Genomic DNA, 17,593 nt, shown 5'->3' with positions numbered 1-17,593 from the left:
CATTCACAGTGATTTTGGAGACCAATAAAATAAAGTCTTATCACTGTTTCCATTGTTTCCCCATCTATTTGCCATGAAGTGATGTGATCAGGGGCCATGATCTTAGTTGTTTTAAGCTAACTTTTTCACTCTCCTCTTTAACCTTCATTAAGAGGCTCTTTAGTTCTTCTTTGCTTTCTGCCATAAGTGTAGTATCATCTGCATATCTGAGATTATTGATATTTCTCCCTGCAATCTTGATTCTAACTTGTGCTTCTTCCAGCTTGGCATTTTGCATGATGTACTTTGCATAGAAGTTAGATAAGCAGGGTGACAGTAGATAGCCTTGATGTACTGTTTTCCCAATTTGAAACCAAAACTGCTATACAGTACATCCTTGTTGATTATTTGTCTTAAACATAGTGTGTTGGAATAGGAAATGACAACCCAGTCTGGTATTCTTGCCTTGAAAATTCCATGGATGGAAGAGCCTTGTGGGCTATAGTCTGTGGGGTTGCAAAGAGTCAGACATGGCTGAGCACTCACTCATGCACACATTTAGGTTGCTTCCATGTCTTAGCTATTGTAAATAGTGCTGCAGTGCACCCAGAACACTGGGTGACCTGTGACATACTCTGATACAACTTTTGGAAGTTTGTACGTTCGGATACTAAGTCTCATGGAAAACAAAGACTTGATCATTTTTTGACCATAGAATATTTATGTGTGTGTGTGTGTCTTGCATCTACACCATTGCTTTGAACTTCCTACCCTCTGTAATTCTAAGTGAAATAGCTTCCCCGAATTCCTGCCAACTGCTGATTTAAAGTAATGTCATCCATATTACAAATGATTTGCTGAAGAAGTAGTAGATAGCCATTGGAAGTCTTCTAGAAAATATTTTAAAGAACCTGAACTTTGAATGTGTTTACTGGAGTTTTCAAATTTATTCTGTTTAGGACCACCAGGATTTACAAATTTGACGTCATTTTCCCTTCATGTCTTGAGCAAACTAAATATCTCCTACTATTCTGTGTTGCTGCTGACCCTGTATACAGTGCTGGGTAAGTCATTAGGAAACCTGAGATTGTGGAGAATTCTGCCAAAGAATGTATTGAGAATTTTAACATTAGCCATTTAACATTAGCTTCTTTTCCTGGGGCATGATCTTGGGGAATACAGTCCTTTCCTAACTTAAAGGACATTTAATCAACACCAGGCTAACTTAAGGGTGCTGAGAGGACCATGACAATTAGTACTTGTGTAGAAACTTAATAGAAGATAGAAGTTCAGCTTAAATGTCATCTCCTCAGAGCAGCCTTTGATCACGTTAAAGCTTTGTCCTCTATTTCACCACACTTATTTCTTTCATTACTTTGTCAGAATTTATGAATGTCCCTTACTAAGAGTCATTTAGGAGTTAATATATCCTTAGTCTATATTTTATACTTTGAGTCCATCTTTGGACTTTTATTTCCTAATTAGTTACTCCCACCAGAGAACAGAAAGTAGTTAAATAAAAATATGACTCTTTACAATTTTGTATAACAAACTATGGCCGATTCCCCTTTGGAGGTTGGTTTCCTTGTTAGAAGATGGGTTGAGGCTGTTTCAGACACTTGTTTTCCACTAGGACCAAAGCAAGTGATTTGCTTCGTGACTGTAAAGGGAAACATTAGAAGAGGAGAAGTTGTTCCACTTTTAAAGGTTAAAACTTAAACTAAGATGTATCTAATAGAGTATATATAATATATATCTGAGAAAATTACCTGTGACTTTTAAAAGTTGAACTCTACTCTTACCAGCAAATGATAGTATTGCATTTTGAGAAGGGAAATCCGACTGTCCCTTAATCACTCTTGACAATATAGTAGTTCCAGAAGCCTGCACATTGAGAAGGAGCAGTAAATAATAGCAGGGAGTAGAGAAAAGTCATTCTGGCATTGCAGATGAAAAATAAGGAAGTGAGTTAAGCTATGAACATGTTAACCTTGAGTATGTAGTTGAAGTACAAAGTAAGGATTGTGGGTCAGCAAGAAAAGGATAAAATATATTCACTAATATTAATAAGAAAGATAAGAAGTACATTTTAGAATGATTAAAGTCTTATTGCTTAAAGGAGTAAATTTCAGTTATCTGGAAGATTAAGTATGGTGTCTATGGAGTAACTTTGTGCTTCTTAAAGGAAAGTTAATGCATTACTGCAATAGAATCTTCTAAAATTTGTGAATGTACTCCAGTCTGTTTCTGGAATCTATTCCAGATATAGCACTTAGGCAGTTTTATAATCTAGAGAAATAGGGAGCAAAAGAGCAAATAATTGGTTGGCTGGGATATTGGGTACAACACAGAGATTAACAGAGAAGAAAAGCTTTGCAAGTAAATGCTTATAGATGACTAGTTTCATATTTCTTCATTAGTCCTAAAATGTATCCTGTGATGTGTATAATCAGAGTCATAGTTATATAATTCCTTTCCTATCCATTGCCTCTTTCAGGCCCATGGTTTGTTGGTGAAATCACTAAAGGCAAATTGGGCTGCTGCTTTTCCTTTGGGATCTTTGTTGATGGACATTTCCTACAAGGCAGTGTAACGTTTATAGTTGGAATTCTCCAGGTAAGAATTCAGAAATACAATTTAAGAACATCCTGGTTTTGCTGGCCTAATTGCATAACAATTATGAATTATATCCAAAATCCCAAATTAAATACCACAGATCATGTGTCCTAACATACCGGCAGGGCAGGTATTTAGTATTTGGTGTTTTATTTGTTTTTATAATGCTTTCCAAGCTCCTTCTTCCACCAGTCTTGTAAGCATCTAAAATACATTTTTGGCAGGAGGGTTTATAAGAGGTGAGAGAGGTTTTTGTTGTTTGTTTGTTTCACTGTGCTTTTTCATCTACAAACAGTGAAAGAAGAGACTTATGGTAGAATAAATGATAGACTTCAGGGTAAACCAAAATTGGTTATGATAATGAAGAAGGAAACTATTTCAGAGGGAGGAAAGGAAAAATAGACACACAAGAAAAGTGGATCAGTTACCCACTTTTGGAAGCTTTCTAGCTGTCTTAGCAGTTCACTTGTTTTTGAAAACACTGATATATTAGGTTTACATTTGGATTGAGATTTCTTTAGAACAAACACAAACAAAAATCCCAGACCTGTAGCAAATCTCTGTAAACAGGTTTGAAAACTGTTTACCTAACAATTTGTTTATTGTTCTTACCTAATGGGGCTAATGGATCAAAATCTGAGGTGATGATCTGAAGTTTTATAAGAGATCCAAAAACATTGTTCAAAATAAGTTCACAGCCTCATAAGAGGGCAGTAAAGCATGATCTGCAGGGTTAGAGACAGACAAGTAGGGAAGATCTCTGCCTAGTGAACACTGACCACAAGCCAGAATATTCTGTTTAGCAGCATTTCATATGTGTCGAGATCCAGGTCTAGTTCAGTTTTCTATTATGTAGATGGAGGCTGTCTCTCAGGAGCATCCTTCAGTTCAGTTCAGTCCCTCAGTCATGTCTGACTCTTTGCAACCCCATGGACTGCAGCACGCCAGGGTTCCCTGTCCATCGCCAATCCCTGGAGCTTGCTCAAAGTCATGTACATCCAGTTGGTGATGCCATCCAACCATCTCATCCTCTATTGTCCCTTTCTCCTCCTGCCTTCAATGTTTCCCAGCATCAGGGTCTTTTCCAGTGAGTCAGTTCTTTGCCATCAGGTGGCCAAAGTGTTGGAGCTTCAGCTTTCACATCAGTCCTTCCAATGAATATTCAGGACTGATTTCTTTTAGGATTGACTGGTTTGATCTCCTTGCAGTCCAAGGGACTCTCAAGAGTCTTCTCCAACACCACAGTTCACAAGCATCAATTCTTTGGTGCTCAGCTTTCTTTATGGTCCAACTCTAACATACATATACATGACTACTGGAAAAACCATAGCTTTGACAGGAGCATCCTTATTCCAAATAAGATCTGAGCTTTACCAAAAGGTGGGTTTACAGTCATATTTTAATAAATAGTATACCAAGAATTGATTTTATGTATCATCTAGGTCCATAGCTCATAAATCTATTATATTTCTGACCTAGACTTCTTCTCTGCACCTCAGGTGCCTGTATATACAACTAGTATTTCGCATCTTCCTTAGATATCTCACAGGAATCTTGTATGTCTCTAACAGGACCTTTCATTTGTATCCCCAAACCTGTTTCTCCCAAGTTCTTCGCAGTTTCAATAAATTATCTAGGATGCATCTTAAGTTCTTCCCCTTCCCTCACAGTTTTATCTAATTCATCAGCAAGTAGCAATGTACATGTCTTTTCTCTGTCACTGTTACCACCATTCTTACCTAATCATGTTTCTTTATTAAAAAAAATTATTTGGCTGTGTCAGGTCTTAATTGCAGCATGCAGGATCTTCGTTGCATCATGAGGGATCTTTCCTTGCAGTACTTGGGCTCTCTGGTTGTGGTGCCTGGGCTCTGGAGCACATGCATTCAGTAGTTGCAGAGCATGGGCTTAGTTGCTCCACGGCATATGGGATCTTATTTCCCCAACTGGGGATCAAACCCACATCCCCTGCATTGCATGCTGGATTCTTGCAGTGAACCAGGGAAGTCCCCAATAATTATTTCTTGCCTGGGCTACTGCAGTAACCCCCTAACTGGTTTCCCGTTGTTGCTCTTGTCTCCCTATTGTCAGCTTAAAACTCTTAAAGCAGATCAGTGACATGATCTGGGTCCTGCTGACTGCCCCAAGTTCCACCTACCTTATCATGTTCCAGGCTAACAGGAGAGTAACGGGAGATGGGCCCATCTCTGGGCTTTTCATTTGTTCTTCTGCCTGGAATGCTCTTCTACTGACTCATTTCTGTCCTTCAGACCTCAGATAGCCCATCTCCCGTTGCCCTGTAACCAGTTATTTTCTTCATTGAATTTATCACCATCTGTAATTATCTTCCCCCTCCTCTTTTTTGGGGAGTGGGTTTCCTCTTTTCTGTACTAGAATGTAAGCTGTCTGAAGCATCTTTTCTGACTTGTTCATCAGTGTGTCCCTTGCCTACAGCCTTGCACAGTGCCTGTCACATAATGAGTGCTCAATAATTATTTGGTGAATGAAAATTCATATTGTAGTTATGGTTGAATTATAAATCTTAAATCTTCTAGTTTGTATTCTAGTATTCATTATGTTACTTCAATTACACATGCAAAGTAAAGAAAAAATATTGATATCCAAGTTCCCCCCTCTCTCTACCCCCCCCCAAAAAAAGTACTGTATATATATGTGTGTGTGTGTGTGTTTGTACATAGACATATATATTCATTTCTACCTTAAACATTTGAGAGCTTCAACAGAAATGAAATGACACTTGCCTTTAAGATGAACAAAAGGATGCAGGCAAATAAACAACTAAGGACACAAGTGTGATTAAAGCATAAAGTATCAGTTAACCCCCAAGAGAGACAGCAACATATTTTTAGGAGCCACCAATAATATGGTAGTGAGACCTGACCCCACCAGGGCTTAATAAGCTAATGGTTCTGTTCTGTTCTTTCCAGCTGGTGTTTTTTAACATCCCCTTGATGGGTTACCTGTGTTGGATTTTGCTGCAGCGGTGCTTTGGTCACAGCTTCAGGTCTCATCTCCGTCAAGGAAAATACTTGAAAATCATACCTGTTCACCTACTTATGTTACTGCTGTACATCTGGCATATTTATTCCTGCTACTATCTTCATGTGACATATGGCACTCTAGCTTTATTATTCTCCCCTTTACGGACCTGGTTGACACTGGCGACACCTGTTCTCATTCGTTGTGTTTGGACAGTGAACTCTGCTAAGCTTGGAACCTTCATAGTGCAGTTAAAAAGCCACTTGAGCTCCTGAAGTCTGTATCTCCTCATCCACCTCTGTAGCCCAGGCCTCTGCCTCAGCAGCAGGTGAAAGGCCAGTATTGATGGGCAAACGTCAGGGAGCTGCTGTTCCTTGGACACCTGGGAGTTGGGGGGAATTACCTATTACTGATTCTTGCAGAATGGACTGCAGAAAACTATGTAATGCCGTGATTCCTCCCTTCCTCAAGAAGGTAAAGGGTTGATTTACTTTTGTGAAGAGAAAGCTTTTATCTAGGAGATCCACAGGGCAGGGGCTGGTGGATAAGGGAGTATCTGAGGCCCACTCAGTGTGTTTTTTAGATACCTCATGTAAAGTACCTAGCACAGTGTCTGGAACTTGGCAGCCTGTAAGGAGGCCACTTTAGGGACAGGGAACGTGCAAACTTGACCTAACCCTGACTACCCTTGTTTAGTTCCTAGTCCTTTTTTCGACAGGATTATGGGCTCTCTGCTTCCTCAGTCGGGGGTGTTTTCAACTAATCAAATACCAATAAATGAATAAGAAACAACTCGGTCTGGGTCTTGCTTGTGTCGCTAGGAGCGGGAGTGAGGCGGGGCTTTTGAGAGCGGAAGGGGTGTGGCGGGGCTTCCGAGGCGGGGCAGGTTGTTGCCGGAAGCGAAACCGTGGCCTGGAAGAGGAGCTGCGACAGCAGTGCGGCTCCGGAAGCTGTTGTGGGGGCTTGGTCCGCTGGCTCCAAACGCGGTACTGGGATGGAGAGCGCAGCTGTATCTGCAGCCCCAGACCCCACCCTGGGTCCGCCTCTGGAACAGCTTCGGCACCTAGCCGGGGAGCTGCGGCAGTTGCTTCCTGGAGTGCGGGGTGAGCTGACATAGTGAGGCCGGGTGACCGCAGGGGCGAGCTTGGGTGGGAAGGGGCCAGGCCTTGGCGGCCGCGGCGCCGGGTCCGGGCGGAGGAGGTGGGTCCGGAGGTCGTTCCGCTTACCTGTGCTCTTTCGTTTGTCGCCGCCCGGCGCACACCCCGCACCCACTAGTCGGCGAAGCCCAGGAAACCACCAAGGAGTTTGATCGGGAGGCCTTTTGGAGAAGACTCAGTGAGTGCCTCTCCTATTGGAGACTGCTGTCTCTCATCTCTTCCCTACTCCTTTCCTTCCTGCTCCCCTCCCCGCCCCGCCCCAGCCTCTCTGCGGGGATACTCCTCCTTACCTATCCTTGGTACCTCCGAGGTTGAAATATAAAACACCGATTTTTGGAGGTGTTTTAGAGACGTCTCAGCGGGCATGGGTGGAGAGGGAACGCATTATTTTCAAGGTCCGTGCAGCCGTTGCAGCCTTTTCCTTTTGACACTAACATATTGGCTCTTGCCGCCTGCTGTCACTCCCCCAGATGAGGCAGCTGTGACAGTGTCAAGGGAAGCCACGACTCTGACCGTAGCCTTCTCTCGACTTCCGCTGCCGTCTCCACAGGTGGGCTTCACTTTTCTAGGATTCTTGTGCTGCTCAGTATTCCTTAGGAAGCCTCTCATTTTCTTTCCACCTTTTACACTCAAATCTGGGGATTTAATTTCCTCATGTGTCGAGTAAGGTGAAGGTTCTCACACCGACAGGATTGTTCTGAAGATCAAATTGTCAAATGCAGTAGTTGTCATGGGGTAGATGGCTCTTCTAAATATTGGGTCATTCTGAGGTTCATCCTGGTTATTTCCTTTCTGGCATTTTAAAATGTACTTTCTATTTGCTAAGTGTTTTCACATACATAATCCTTTTCTGACATGAACAGGCAGGCTCAGAGGCTCAGTTTACGGTAGATAAGTAGTGGAGCTAGGACTTAAATTAGGTTCTATCTGATGTTTGAGCTCCACCTTTTCTATTATACTACATTAATACTCTTTTGTACTGAATTATTTTTATGCTATTATATATATTATATATTATTATATTTATATATAATAATGTAGACAGTATAAGGTTCAAAAGATATCAAAGTTAAATGTGCTAAAAAGTTTATATCTCCTGTCTTTGGTTCCTTTTGTATCATTCCATATATATGCTATGCATATTCACACTTAAGTGCATATGGCTGCTTCTTTTTACACAAGTGATAATAGTTTCTGTTGAGAAATCAGCTGGTAACCTTATGGGAGTTCTCTTGTATGTTATTTGTCACTTTTCCCTTGTTGCTTTTAATATTTTATCTTTGTCTTTAATTTTTGTCAGTTTGATTACCCTGTACATGCTCAGGACAGTGGTTTTTTCATTTGTAGATGAAAAATTAAAATATGGCTTTATATGAATTATATATATTTGAATCACAATTGCTTTCTTAGGATCTCAGCACATTAATTCTGCCAAAGAATGGTTTTTTTTTTTTTTTTTAATTCCAGTCCTTACAACGTGATATTTTTACAAAATTATATGTTTGGATGTTGAAACAATGTCACATTGGCGTAAAAGTTTCTAAGTACTCTCAATCTTTATACCTATCCATCTCAGACTGGTGACAGATCATTTATGGACTGGCACCATCTGTAGACCACATTTTGCATAGCACTGGCTTGGAATTTAGCAGAGCAGTGAGGACAAGGAAGATAAGGGAAAGCCAGTGACTGCCTAGAAGGAAAATAGTCAGCATTGAGCATTGTAGAGTCCATGCTCATTTCCTTTAGGTATACTGAAATTCTGTTAGAGACAGAGGCAGAGAGATAGACAACTGGTTAATGGTCTAAGATAGAGCTGACAACTTTTCTGTAAAAGGCCAAATAGTAAACATTTTAGGCTTTGCAGTCCAGCTACTCCACTCTGCCTCTGTAGTGTGAATACTATTATAGACAATTTGTAAACGCATGAGTGTGGCTGTGTCCTAGAAACATTTTATTTGCAAAAACTGGCTGTAAGCCTGATTGGGCCCTTGGGCTCTAGTTTGCCAACTCCTGGTCTAAGATATGGTGAATACCTCAAAGCTGATCACAGGTATCTTGGGATATAGAGTATCAGGGATGTTTTACCTACAATTTCTTCTTGTCTTACTGAGTTTCTGCTCAGTACCTGGTATCCAGCTAACTCCTCCCTGGTATGTGATGAGAACAGCACAGCCTGATGCATAATAGGACTTCAGAAAATGTTTGATGATGCTGTACAGATGTCTGCTCTTTTCCCCTGTAGATGGCTTGACCACATCGATCTAATCCATTTCTTCTTTTCTTTCTGAAATTGGCTTATCATCTCCTAGGAAACACAGAGGTTCTGTGAACAAGTGCGTGCTGCCATCAAGGCAATTATTGCAGTGTACTATTTGTTTCCCAAGGATCAGGGTAAGCCACTCCATACACATAAGTGTTCAGTTTATGGGGTAGATCTTTGCTAATGTGACAGCTTATGTCCTGAGAATTTTACCTTTTCCTCAATTTGATCATGTAATGTAACTTTCTCCCATTAAGTGCAGTCAAAGGTAGTTATATAAGTGACCTCCATAAGTAAGCCTTTGTGCTAAAGTTCAGATACTGTGTTCTCATGTCCCCTGCCTTACTTGACTCTTAACATTTTTAATTCTCACTGGCTTCTCCGTCTCTAATGCATTATAATCACCACAGATACTGCTTGGTTATCAGTGCCATCCCCAGGCTTCTCCTCATCACATGCTGTTTCTGAGCTCCCTTATAGGTTAAGTGGCCTCCAGCTCTGCCTGTATCTTCGTGTCTTGATTATTATCAGGTTACAATTATAAATGAATACATGTCTCATGGATCTTCAGGGTTACTCATGTGGTTTAAACTTGAAGTGTTTTATCCACAAATGCCAGGAAATAACTATTTTAAAGAATGTGTATTATTTTATTTATTTGGCTGAGCCAGGTCTTGGTTGCGGCAGGCGTGCTCTTCAGTCTTTGTTATGGCATGCAGGGTCTTTAGTTGTAGCATGTGAACTCTGAGTTGTGGCATGTAGGATCTAGTTCCCTGACCAGAGATTGAACCCTGGCCCCTGCATTGGCAGCGTAGAGTCTTAGCCACTGGACCACCAGGAAAGTCCCAAGAAACTACTTTTTAATGAATGAATACATGCTGTCATGGAACGATTTTGTTTCAGATCTCTTTTGGAAAATACCACTAAGGAATGGTGGGAGGAGCAAGCAAATGACATGGGGATATACATAAGACCTGGGTTTTGTGTTGGCACTCCGGTTAAAGCATGTGGGTGCACATTACCTCAAATTCTGTAGGGCTTAGATTCTCAGGAAGACTTTCCAGACTTCTGGAAAGACAAACAGGCTGCTTAATTAGTCTTTGGGTCTGGCTATAGGCATCACCCTGCGAAAGCTGGTGCGGAGCGCCACTCTGGACATCGTGGATGACATGGCTCAGCTTGTGGAAGCACTTTACAACAGTCCAGCTCAGAGGTAGTGATGCCACAGCTGGAGTTATTGGGTAATGGGGTTCTTTGTTTCTGGGAGGGGGGAAAAAGTCATTTTAACAGCAAAGTTACTGATAACTGAGATTAATGACCAGCAGGAAGGACCTTTGTAGGAAACAGGAACCCAGGTTATTGATATATCCTTATTGATTCCTTTCAGCAACCCTGAGAACCTGATTCCCTACAACAGTGTCTGGGATGCTTGCCAGCATATACCTCAGATCCCAAAAGGTGAGTGAGAGTAGAAAGTAGACATTGACTCTGCTGGCCAAAGCTGACAGACCTCATGTCTAGCTGCCAGTTTTGTAGTAGTATGTATTTTTACTTACGTAAAGAACTTAGTGAAATAGGTCTAGTTTATCACCAACATGAAAAGATAGGTATTAATTCTTTTTGCCAGTCTTTTTAGTTCACGTAACTTCTAAATTCAAACACCCTCTGGCTGTGGCTCTGTCTCTTGTTGAACAGATGTGGTTTTCTCTTCTGGTCCTGCCCCACGGGCAGTATTTTGGAGACACTGAAGCAGTTATGGGGTAGAGCCTGCTAGGCCAAGAGCAGTGGTCATCCAAGGGTGCCATGCTGAGAAACATCATGTGACTATTATATTTCTTCCTATGGTGAATGACAGGAAGCTTTTTAGCCCCGCTGTCTGGGCACCCAGAGGATGTATATGAGAAGAATTTTACATTCAACTGCTGCCCTTGTTTACTGTCCTTGGCACTCCCTTCAGATGAGAACACTGTTGCTTTTTGCAGACTTGAGAATTGTTGGGATTCTCCACTAACTGCAGTGCTTCTCGTTCTTCACTCGTAGATAACAAAGCTGCAGCCCTTTCAGTGCTGACAAAGAGTGTGGATCTTGTGAAGGATGCACATGAGGAGATGGAGCAGGTGAGAGGACCTCTTTCTTTGATGGTCATTGGAAGGCCACTCTGTGTCTAGTAGATGAGGATTGGTTATAAAGAGAGAAGATGTGTCAAGCATGGACCACATGGGTCCCCCCTCACTCCCACCCTCCATCTCCCATCTCCCCCTGCCCCATGTGGGGGTGTGATTTGTGCCATTCCTCTCTGTTCCATTGCTGCACTAGGAGAGTTAGAACAGCATGTGTGAGGTGATTCAGCTCTGTAGCCATTTAGGGAAATAGCTGGCTGAAGTCTGGGGACAGCTCCGACATGATGCTAAAAGTATTAATACATTTTTTTTTTGGCATGCACATATATCCTGTTGTATCTTAGGCTGTGGAAGAATGTGACCCTTACTGTGGCCTCTTGAATGACATTGAGGAGGACACCTCTGACAACCATGTTGATGAGGAGGATATATTGGGATGTCCAAACAATCGGGACTCATATTGGTCAGAGGGAGACCAGGAGCTCATAATCCCATGCCTTGCACTGGCGAGAGCATCCAAAGCCTGCCTGAAGAAAATTCGGCTCTCAGTGGCAGAGAACGGGAAGAAGGATCAGGTGGCCCAGCTGGATGACATTGTGGACATTTCTGATGAGATCAGCCCTAGGTAAGCGTGACCTCCACTCAAAACATCCCAGCAGCAGCATTCTGACCTCAACTTGTGCCGTCACCTGAAGGTTTTTCCCCATCTTTTTGTTTTGAAAGTTTTCAAATCTGCAGGAAGGGTTAAAAAGTATTGTAGCGAGTACCTGTACTTCCATCTAGGTTCACCTCTTGTTCACTTTTTTTTTTCTGTATTGGTTTATTTCTCTGTAATTAGATGTACCTTTTTAAAAACTGAAATAGATGTGCTGTTTTCATCCCTGAACCATTTGTAAGTTGCAGACATCAGTGATGTTTTTCCCTGAATATTTCAGCATGTATTTCCTAAGAAAAAACAGTTTTATTCTTAGTATTACATTTAAGAAATTTACATTGAATATGTGTTTGTTTGTGATAGTCACTTAGTCATGTTTGACTCTTTGCAACCTCATGGATTGTAGCCTGCCAGGTTCCTCTGTCCATGGAATTCTCCAGGCAAGAATACTGGAGTGGTTTGCCATTCCCTGACGATAAAGATTATACTGAGTATAGTAATATTATCTAATACTCAGATTTCCCAAATTGTCTCTAAAACATCTTCTATAGCTTTGTTGTTTGTTTTTTAATTCAGGGTTCTGTCAAGGGGTTATACTGCATTTGGTTGTCTTTTCTTTGGTATCTTGCAACTAAAACAGTCCCTGTCCTTTTTTAGCTTTTTTTGTCATTAACATTTATAAATTTTTTTTTATTTTCTTGACATTTTTAAAGAATCCAAGTCAGTTACATTGTAAAATATCTAGCAATCTGGATTCATGTGGTTGTTTTCTCATAATTATATTCAGGTTAAACATTTGTGGCAAGAATATTGCTTAGTTGAGTGTTTCATGCTTTTCATTGCATCATGTCAGAGAGGCACATGGTATTAGTTTGTCGTGTTTTTGGTGGTACAGCACTAACTTGATTGCTTGATTAAAGTGATGTCTACTTTAATGGCATTCAGGGATGAACCCTGCCTATATCAGTTATTAAACTTATGGTTTCAGATCCAAACATTTTTAACTTAATTAATAATGTTCCATCCTACTAGCCAAGGGAGATCCCCCCCTCCTCAACTTCTTAGTAAAACAGAGTAGGTATGTGTTCCATAAATACCAGTTGAATTGGTTATTTATTGGTTGCCCAGTGTAAGGAACTGATGCATTTCTGGGAATTATTTCCTCACTTGTTGCATCCTTAGTTGTGTCCTGGAGACCACCTAGATGAGCTTTGTTCCTTCTTGGTTAATGGTTATTTTTTCTTTCTCCCTTTAGTGTGGATGACTTGGCTCTGAGCATTTACCCTCCTGTGTGCCCTTTGACTGTGCGAATCAATGTAAGTACTGGCTTTGAGGGAATAGCTGCAGACCTAATTGGTAGGATTTCAGTAATCACTGGTATTTCCTTAAACTGTGGGGAATATGTTTATTTGTTACACTTGGATGCAAGTACAATAGTAATGTCACCATGTTTGTGCTTGATAAATATTTGTTGAATTTGAATTCTGATAGCAATGAGCTCTGATAGTACTCTCTCTTCCATAACCACTTGGGTAATTGTTTAGAAAAACCCAAAGACCTTAGAGGGGCTTCCTTGGTGGCACTCACGGTGAAGAATGCACCTGTCAGGGTGGGAGACGTAAGAGACATGGTCTGATCCCTGGGTCAGGAAGAGCCTCTGGAGGAGAGCATGGCAACCCACACCAGTATTCTTGCTTGGAGAAACCCATGGATGGAGAAGCCTGGTGGGCCACCATCTGTAGGTGTGCAGAGTCAGACACAGCTGAAGTGATTTAGCATGCACACACCCAAAGACCTTAGAAAACCATGCCTTGAGAGAAAGTCTTAATTAGTACAATGCTTTAGGATTCTTTCAACATGAAGTTATAAGTTTCTAATTTCCAGTATAGGCCAAAATAGGTGAATACTCTATTTATTCTAATAGAGAATACTATAATACAAAATATTAGAATATATTTAATATCTGTTCTAATTCTATATCTGTTCTCTATTCTCATATCAACATGTGATCTAACCATGAGTGGTCATGAAGGGTTAAGCTCTTTATAAAAATCTGATTTTATTATTTTCTTTGAAGTCCTAGGTCCTGTGCTAGAGTTCTGTTCTCTTATTTTTTATAAACTTTAAGTTATTATTATGTCTCATTTTATTGGAAAGAGAAGTAAAATTGCAGATAGCTTATATTTTACCATCAGATGTATCAGTCCTAATAATATTTGGTAAATTAGATAGTGGAAATTATTAATAGAGTCATCAAATGTATCTTCACAATGTGGAAACACCTTGGAGTAGAATTAGGATCCTTTTGGACATTATCTTTTTTTTCACATTCACTTTAAAAAAAATTGACTTCTGAAGAAATAAACATCCTTAGTAATACGCCATGTCAGTTACCTAAAAGCAGTTTTAAGGAATGCATGGTATATTGGTAGGATACATACATCCTCATGTTATCTTGTTATTGGTATTCTTAAAATTTTAAGTTTTTTTAAAAAAAACCCAGTTGTTTCTGCTGTATATATCCTGAACTATCAGCAGTTAGGACAAATTTAGGTTATATTTTTCCTTTTCTTGTTTTCTTTAAAAAAAATTTAAATGTAAAAAAAGCTTATAAAGATGCTACAGCAGCAGTATTAATAAGATTTTGCTAAATAGAAAAGAGTCCATGATCCTGCCACCTAATCAACATTTTTGTTTTTGATTGTTTCCTCCAAGGTTTTTTTTAATGACTTATTACTTGAGTATTAAAATACTGTAATATTTTAACTCTCCTCCTTCCTTTTTTCTCACTTTCACTTTTTAAAAATTGACTTCTTGTCCCAGCTCTGCTGATAGTTCAGGATATGTATAGCAGAAACAACTGTTGTTTTTCTTTTTACTTATGAATTTTAAGAATACCAGTGACAAAATAACATGAGGATGTATGAATGCTACCAATGTACCATGCATTCCTTAAAATTGTTTCTAGGGTAACTGACATGGTGAATTGCTAGAGATGTTTATTTCTTAAGTCAGTTTTAAAAAAGTGAATGTGAAAAAAAAGTGGGGGAAGAGAGCCAAAGTATTAAATATTTTAATATTCAAGTAAAATATTTTAGCTCTTCTCCCCCCGCCCCTTTTTTCCTCTTTTCCGTTTTTTTTCTCCTTTCCTTTTTTTCCCCCTAAATATTTGTTTTATTTCTTTGGCTGTGCTGAGTTTTAGCTGCGCCCCAAAGTATCTTCGTTCTTTGTTGGGGCATGCAGGATCTTTTAGTTGTGGCCTGTGGGGTCTACTTCCCTGACCAGGGATTGAACCCAGGACCCCTGCACTGGGAGCTCAGAGCCCCAGCCACTGGACCTCCAGGGAAGTCTCCTCTCCTTTCCTTTTTGTGGTAGGGCTCAGGGTGAGTAACTTCTCTTGTTTCTTTTTTTATCTAGTCTGCAAAACTTGTATCCGTTTTAAAGAAGGCACTCGAAATAACAAAGTGAGTATGAAGACTTTATCCCCAAATAGCTTTTTGAGAATAAGCCTGTACAGCCATTCTCAACTCCCAAACCCCCATTTCAAAGAGTAGAAAGTGAGTGTAGTGTTTTCTTTCAGCTTTGCTTATGGAGCAGCTGAGTTTCTGCAGAGAAACTTGCCCTCTTTTACTATAGTTTTCCCTGTGCTCTCTTTTGAGGATAGGTCTTTTCCTTGACAGTATAATAAAAGTAACTTCTGTTTTTCCCATTGCATTTGCAGAGCAAGTCATGTGACCCCACAGCCAGAAGATAGTTGGATTCCTTTACTTATTAATGCTGTTGATCATTGCATGAACAGAATCAAAGAACTCACTCAGAATGAAGTTGAATCATGAATTTTCAGGCTCATTTGAACTCTCTTCTCTTTCTTACTGTCACAGCCGAGCTCTGATGTCTGCTTTTAGAATGGAGCTAGGATGCTTTCTGGATTGGAAGGGAGTTCCTATCTATACTTGCTAAGAGACGCAATTACCAAAGTTTGGTGATTAGGGCAAACTGGCAATTATTTATAAACCATAAGAGTATGATATATTTTTCTGTGCTAGATACAAAAGACAATTACACGAGTTTTTGTTTTTGAGTTGCCTCTCAGAGATCCCTGGGGAAGCTGCCTTATTCCCTATTCAATAAAATGTGTCATTGTCAAAAATATATTTCAGCATGTTACTGTATATAATTATTCTTGCCAGCAAGTTCTTTTGAATGTTATTCCAGTTTGTTCCATTACTATATTGGTGTTGAAGGGCTTTCCCAGTGGCTCAGCGGTAAAGAATCTGCCTGCAATGCAGGAGACGCAGGAGACGAGGTTCACTCCCTGGGATGGGAAGATCTACTGGAGACGGAAATGGCAACCCACTCCAGTATTCTTGCCTGAAAAGTTCCATGGACAGAGGAGCCTCACAACAGAGCACACAAAAGAGAGTTCTGTTGGTATAGAGCTTGTGAAAATTACTAAGTGTGTTAGTCGCTCAGTCACGTCTGATTCTTTGCGACCCCATAGACTGTAGCCTGCCAGGCTCCTCTGTCTTAGCGATTTTCTAGGCAAGAGTACTGGAGTGGTTTGCCATTTCCTTTTCCAGGGGATCTTCCCAACCCAGAGATCAAACCTGAGTCTCATATCTACTGCATTGGTAGGCAGTTTCTTTACTGCTAGTGCCACCTGGGAAGCTGGAAAATTAAAAAAAAGTGAAACCTTATTTAAAATGGAGTGAGAGGCCAGAAGGAGGAGCTCTCACACAGTGTTACTCTAGGTAAATAACAGGAAGGATTGTCAATTATAGATAGGAATGGTGTACATTTTATCTCCTACAGGAAATTGGAAATTGACCCTAGCTACTAAGCTAACGAAAACTCCTCATCACCCTGAACTCTCGCTTTTCTCCATGAAAATTTGTTCAAAACAACTGCTCCCAACTTCCTCCCTTTCCCTCTGTTTGTGGGACTTGGCTGTGGCTTTTACTATAGCTGGCTTGACCCTAATTGCAGTTGTTTGTTGTTCCCGAATAAACCCATTTTGCTGGTAAAATAACTGGCTGTTTCATTTTTTAGGTCAACAAGCTCAGTTGTTAGGTTTGTTCACTGTATTGAACAGACTTATTTTCCTTATACATATTTGTATTGTTTTCTATTTTGTATTGCCTGTCCCCAAATGTAAGTACAAAATTTTTGTAAATCAAAAAAATTTGAATGTATAAGATTATAGAGTTTATATAATATTAAGGGCCTCTTCAGTTAATCCTTTTGCAAAACCATCACCAGTTAATTATATTTTTACATCAGTCTGGAAGATCACATATTGGAAAGCAAGGTAAACCTGGAAAGTAACATCTTAGAAAGCAGGGTATACAGTGCTATACCTGACTAGGCCTTAGGCATGTCCTACAGGTCTCCACACTTCTACTGGGCCTCCTTTGGCTAGTATAGATGTACTTCGTCACGTCTGCCCATCTGACATCCGCATGGTCTCTCTAGGTGCAATCAGCAACAGTAGCTGTCCTTTTTATTCCCACCACCCCTTCTTTTTTATGTTTACTAATTTGTTATATTTTTTAGATTCCACATGTAAGTGATATCATACAGTGTTTATCTTTCTCTAACTTATTTCACTTAGCATAGTAGCCTGCAAGTCCAGCATCCATTCTTTTGAGAGAATACTATGTACTTGAGGCTGAAGTTCTTTGAGTCAAGAGTTTTAATTTACTTTCATAAAGTGCCATTCTGTACTTGTTAACAAGTACTACAAAGAAAAGGAATTAAAACCGAGAGTATCAAAGCAACAAAATGGAAACAATGAAAAAAAATT

General features: G+C 40.2%; 2 protein-coding genes across 3 annotated transcripts in view; both read left to right on the top strand.

Annotated features, from left to right (window-relative positions):
* The window catches only part of TMEM62 (transmembrane protein 62), a 45,365-nt gene extending 38,977 nt beyond the window's left edge, over positions 1 to 6,388 (top strand). For both annotated transcript variants that reach the window (XM_018054381.1, XM_013967012.2), the window contains exons 12-14: positions 939 to 1,043; positions 2,477 to 2,595; positions 5,544 to 6,388. In XM_018054381.1, coding sequence (XP_017909870.1) covers positions 939 to 1,043; positions 2,477 to 2,595; positions 5,544 to 5,870 — 551 coding nt within the window. In that variant the 3' untranslated portion in view covers positions 5,871 to 6,388. The remainder of the gene's footprint in view (positions 1 to 938; positions 1,044 to 2,476; positions 2,596 to 5,543) is intronic.
* Positions 6,467 to 16,819, top strand: CCNDBP1 (cyclin D1 binding protein 1). The gene is made up of 11 exons (XM_005685548.3): positions 6,467 to 6,698; positions 6,871 to 6,930; positions 7,223 to 7,302; positions 9,065 to 9,146; positions 10,132 to 10,228; positions 10,403 to 10,473; positions 11,056 to 11,132; positions 11,480 to 11,760; positions 13,046 to 13,106; positions 15,208 to 15,254; positions 15,512 to 16,819. Exons 1-11 carry the CDS (start codon positions 6,590 to 6,592, stop codon positions 15,624 to 15,626), a joined length of 1,080 nt encoding a protein of 359 aa, XP_005685605.1. The 5' UTR covers positions 6,467 to 6,589; the 3' UTR covers positions 15,627 to 16,819.

Source organism: Capra hircus, chromosome 10, assembly GCF_001704415.2.
Source record: "Capra hircus breed San Clemente chromosome 10, ASM170441v1, whole genome shotgun sequence".
Lineage (NCBI taxonomy): Eukaryota > Metazoa > Chordata > Mammalia > Artiodactyla > Bovidae > Capra > Capra hircus.
This window is presented reverse-complemented; position numbering and strand designations above follow the sequence as displayed.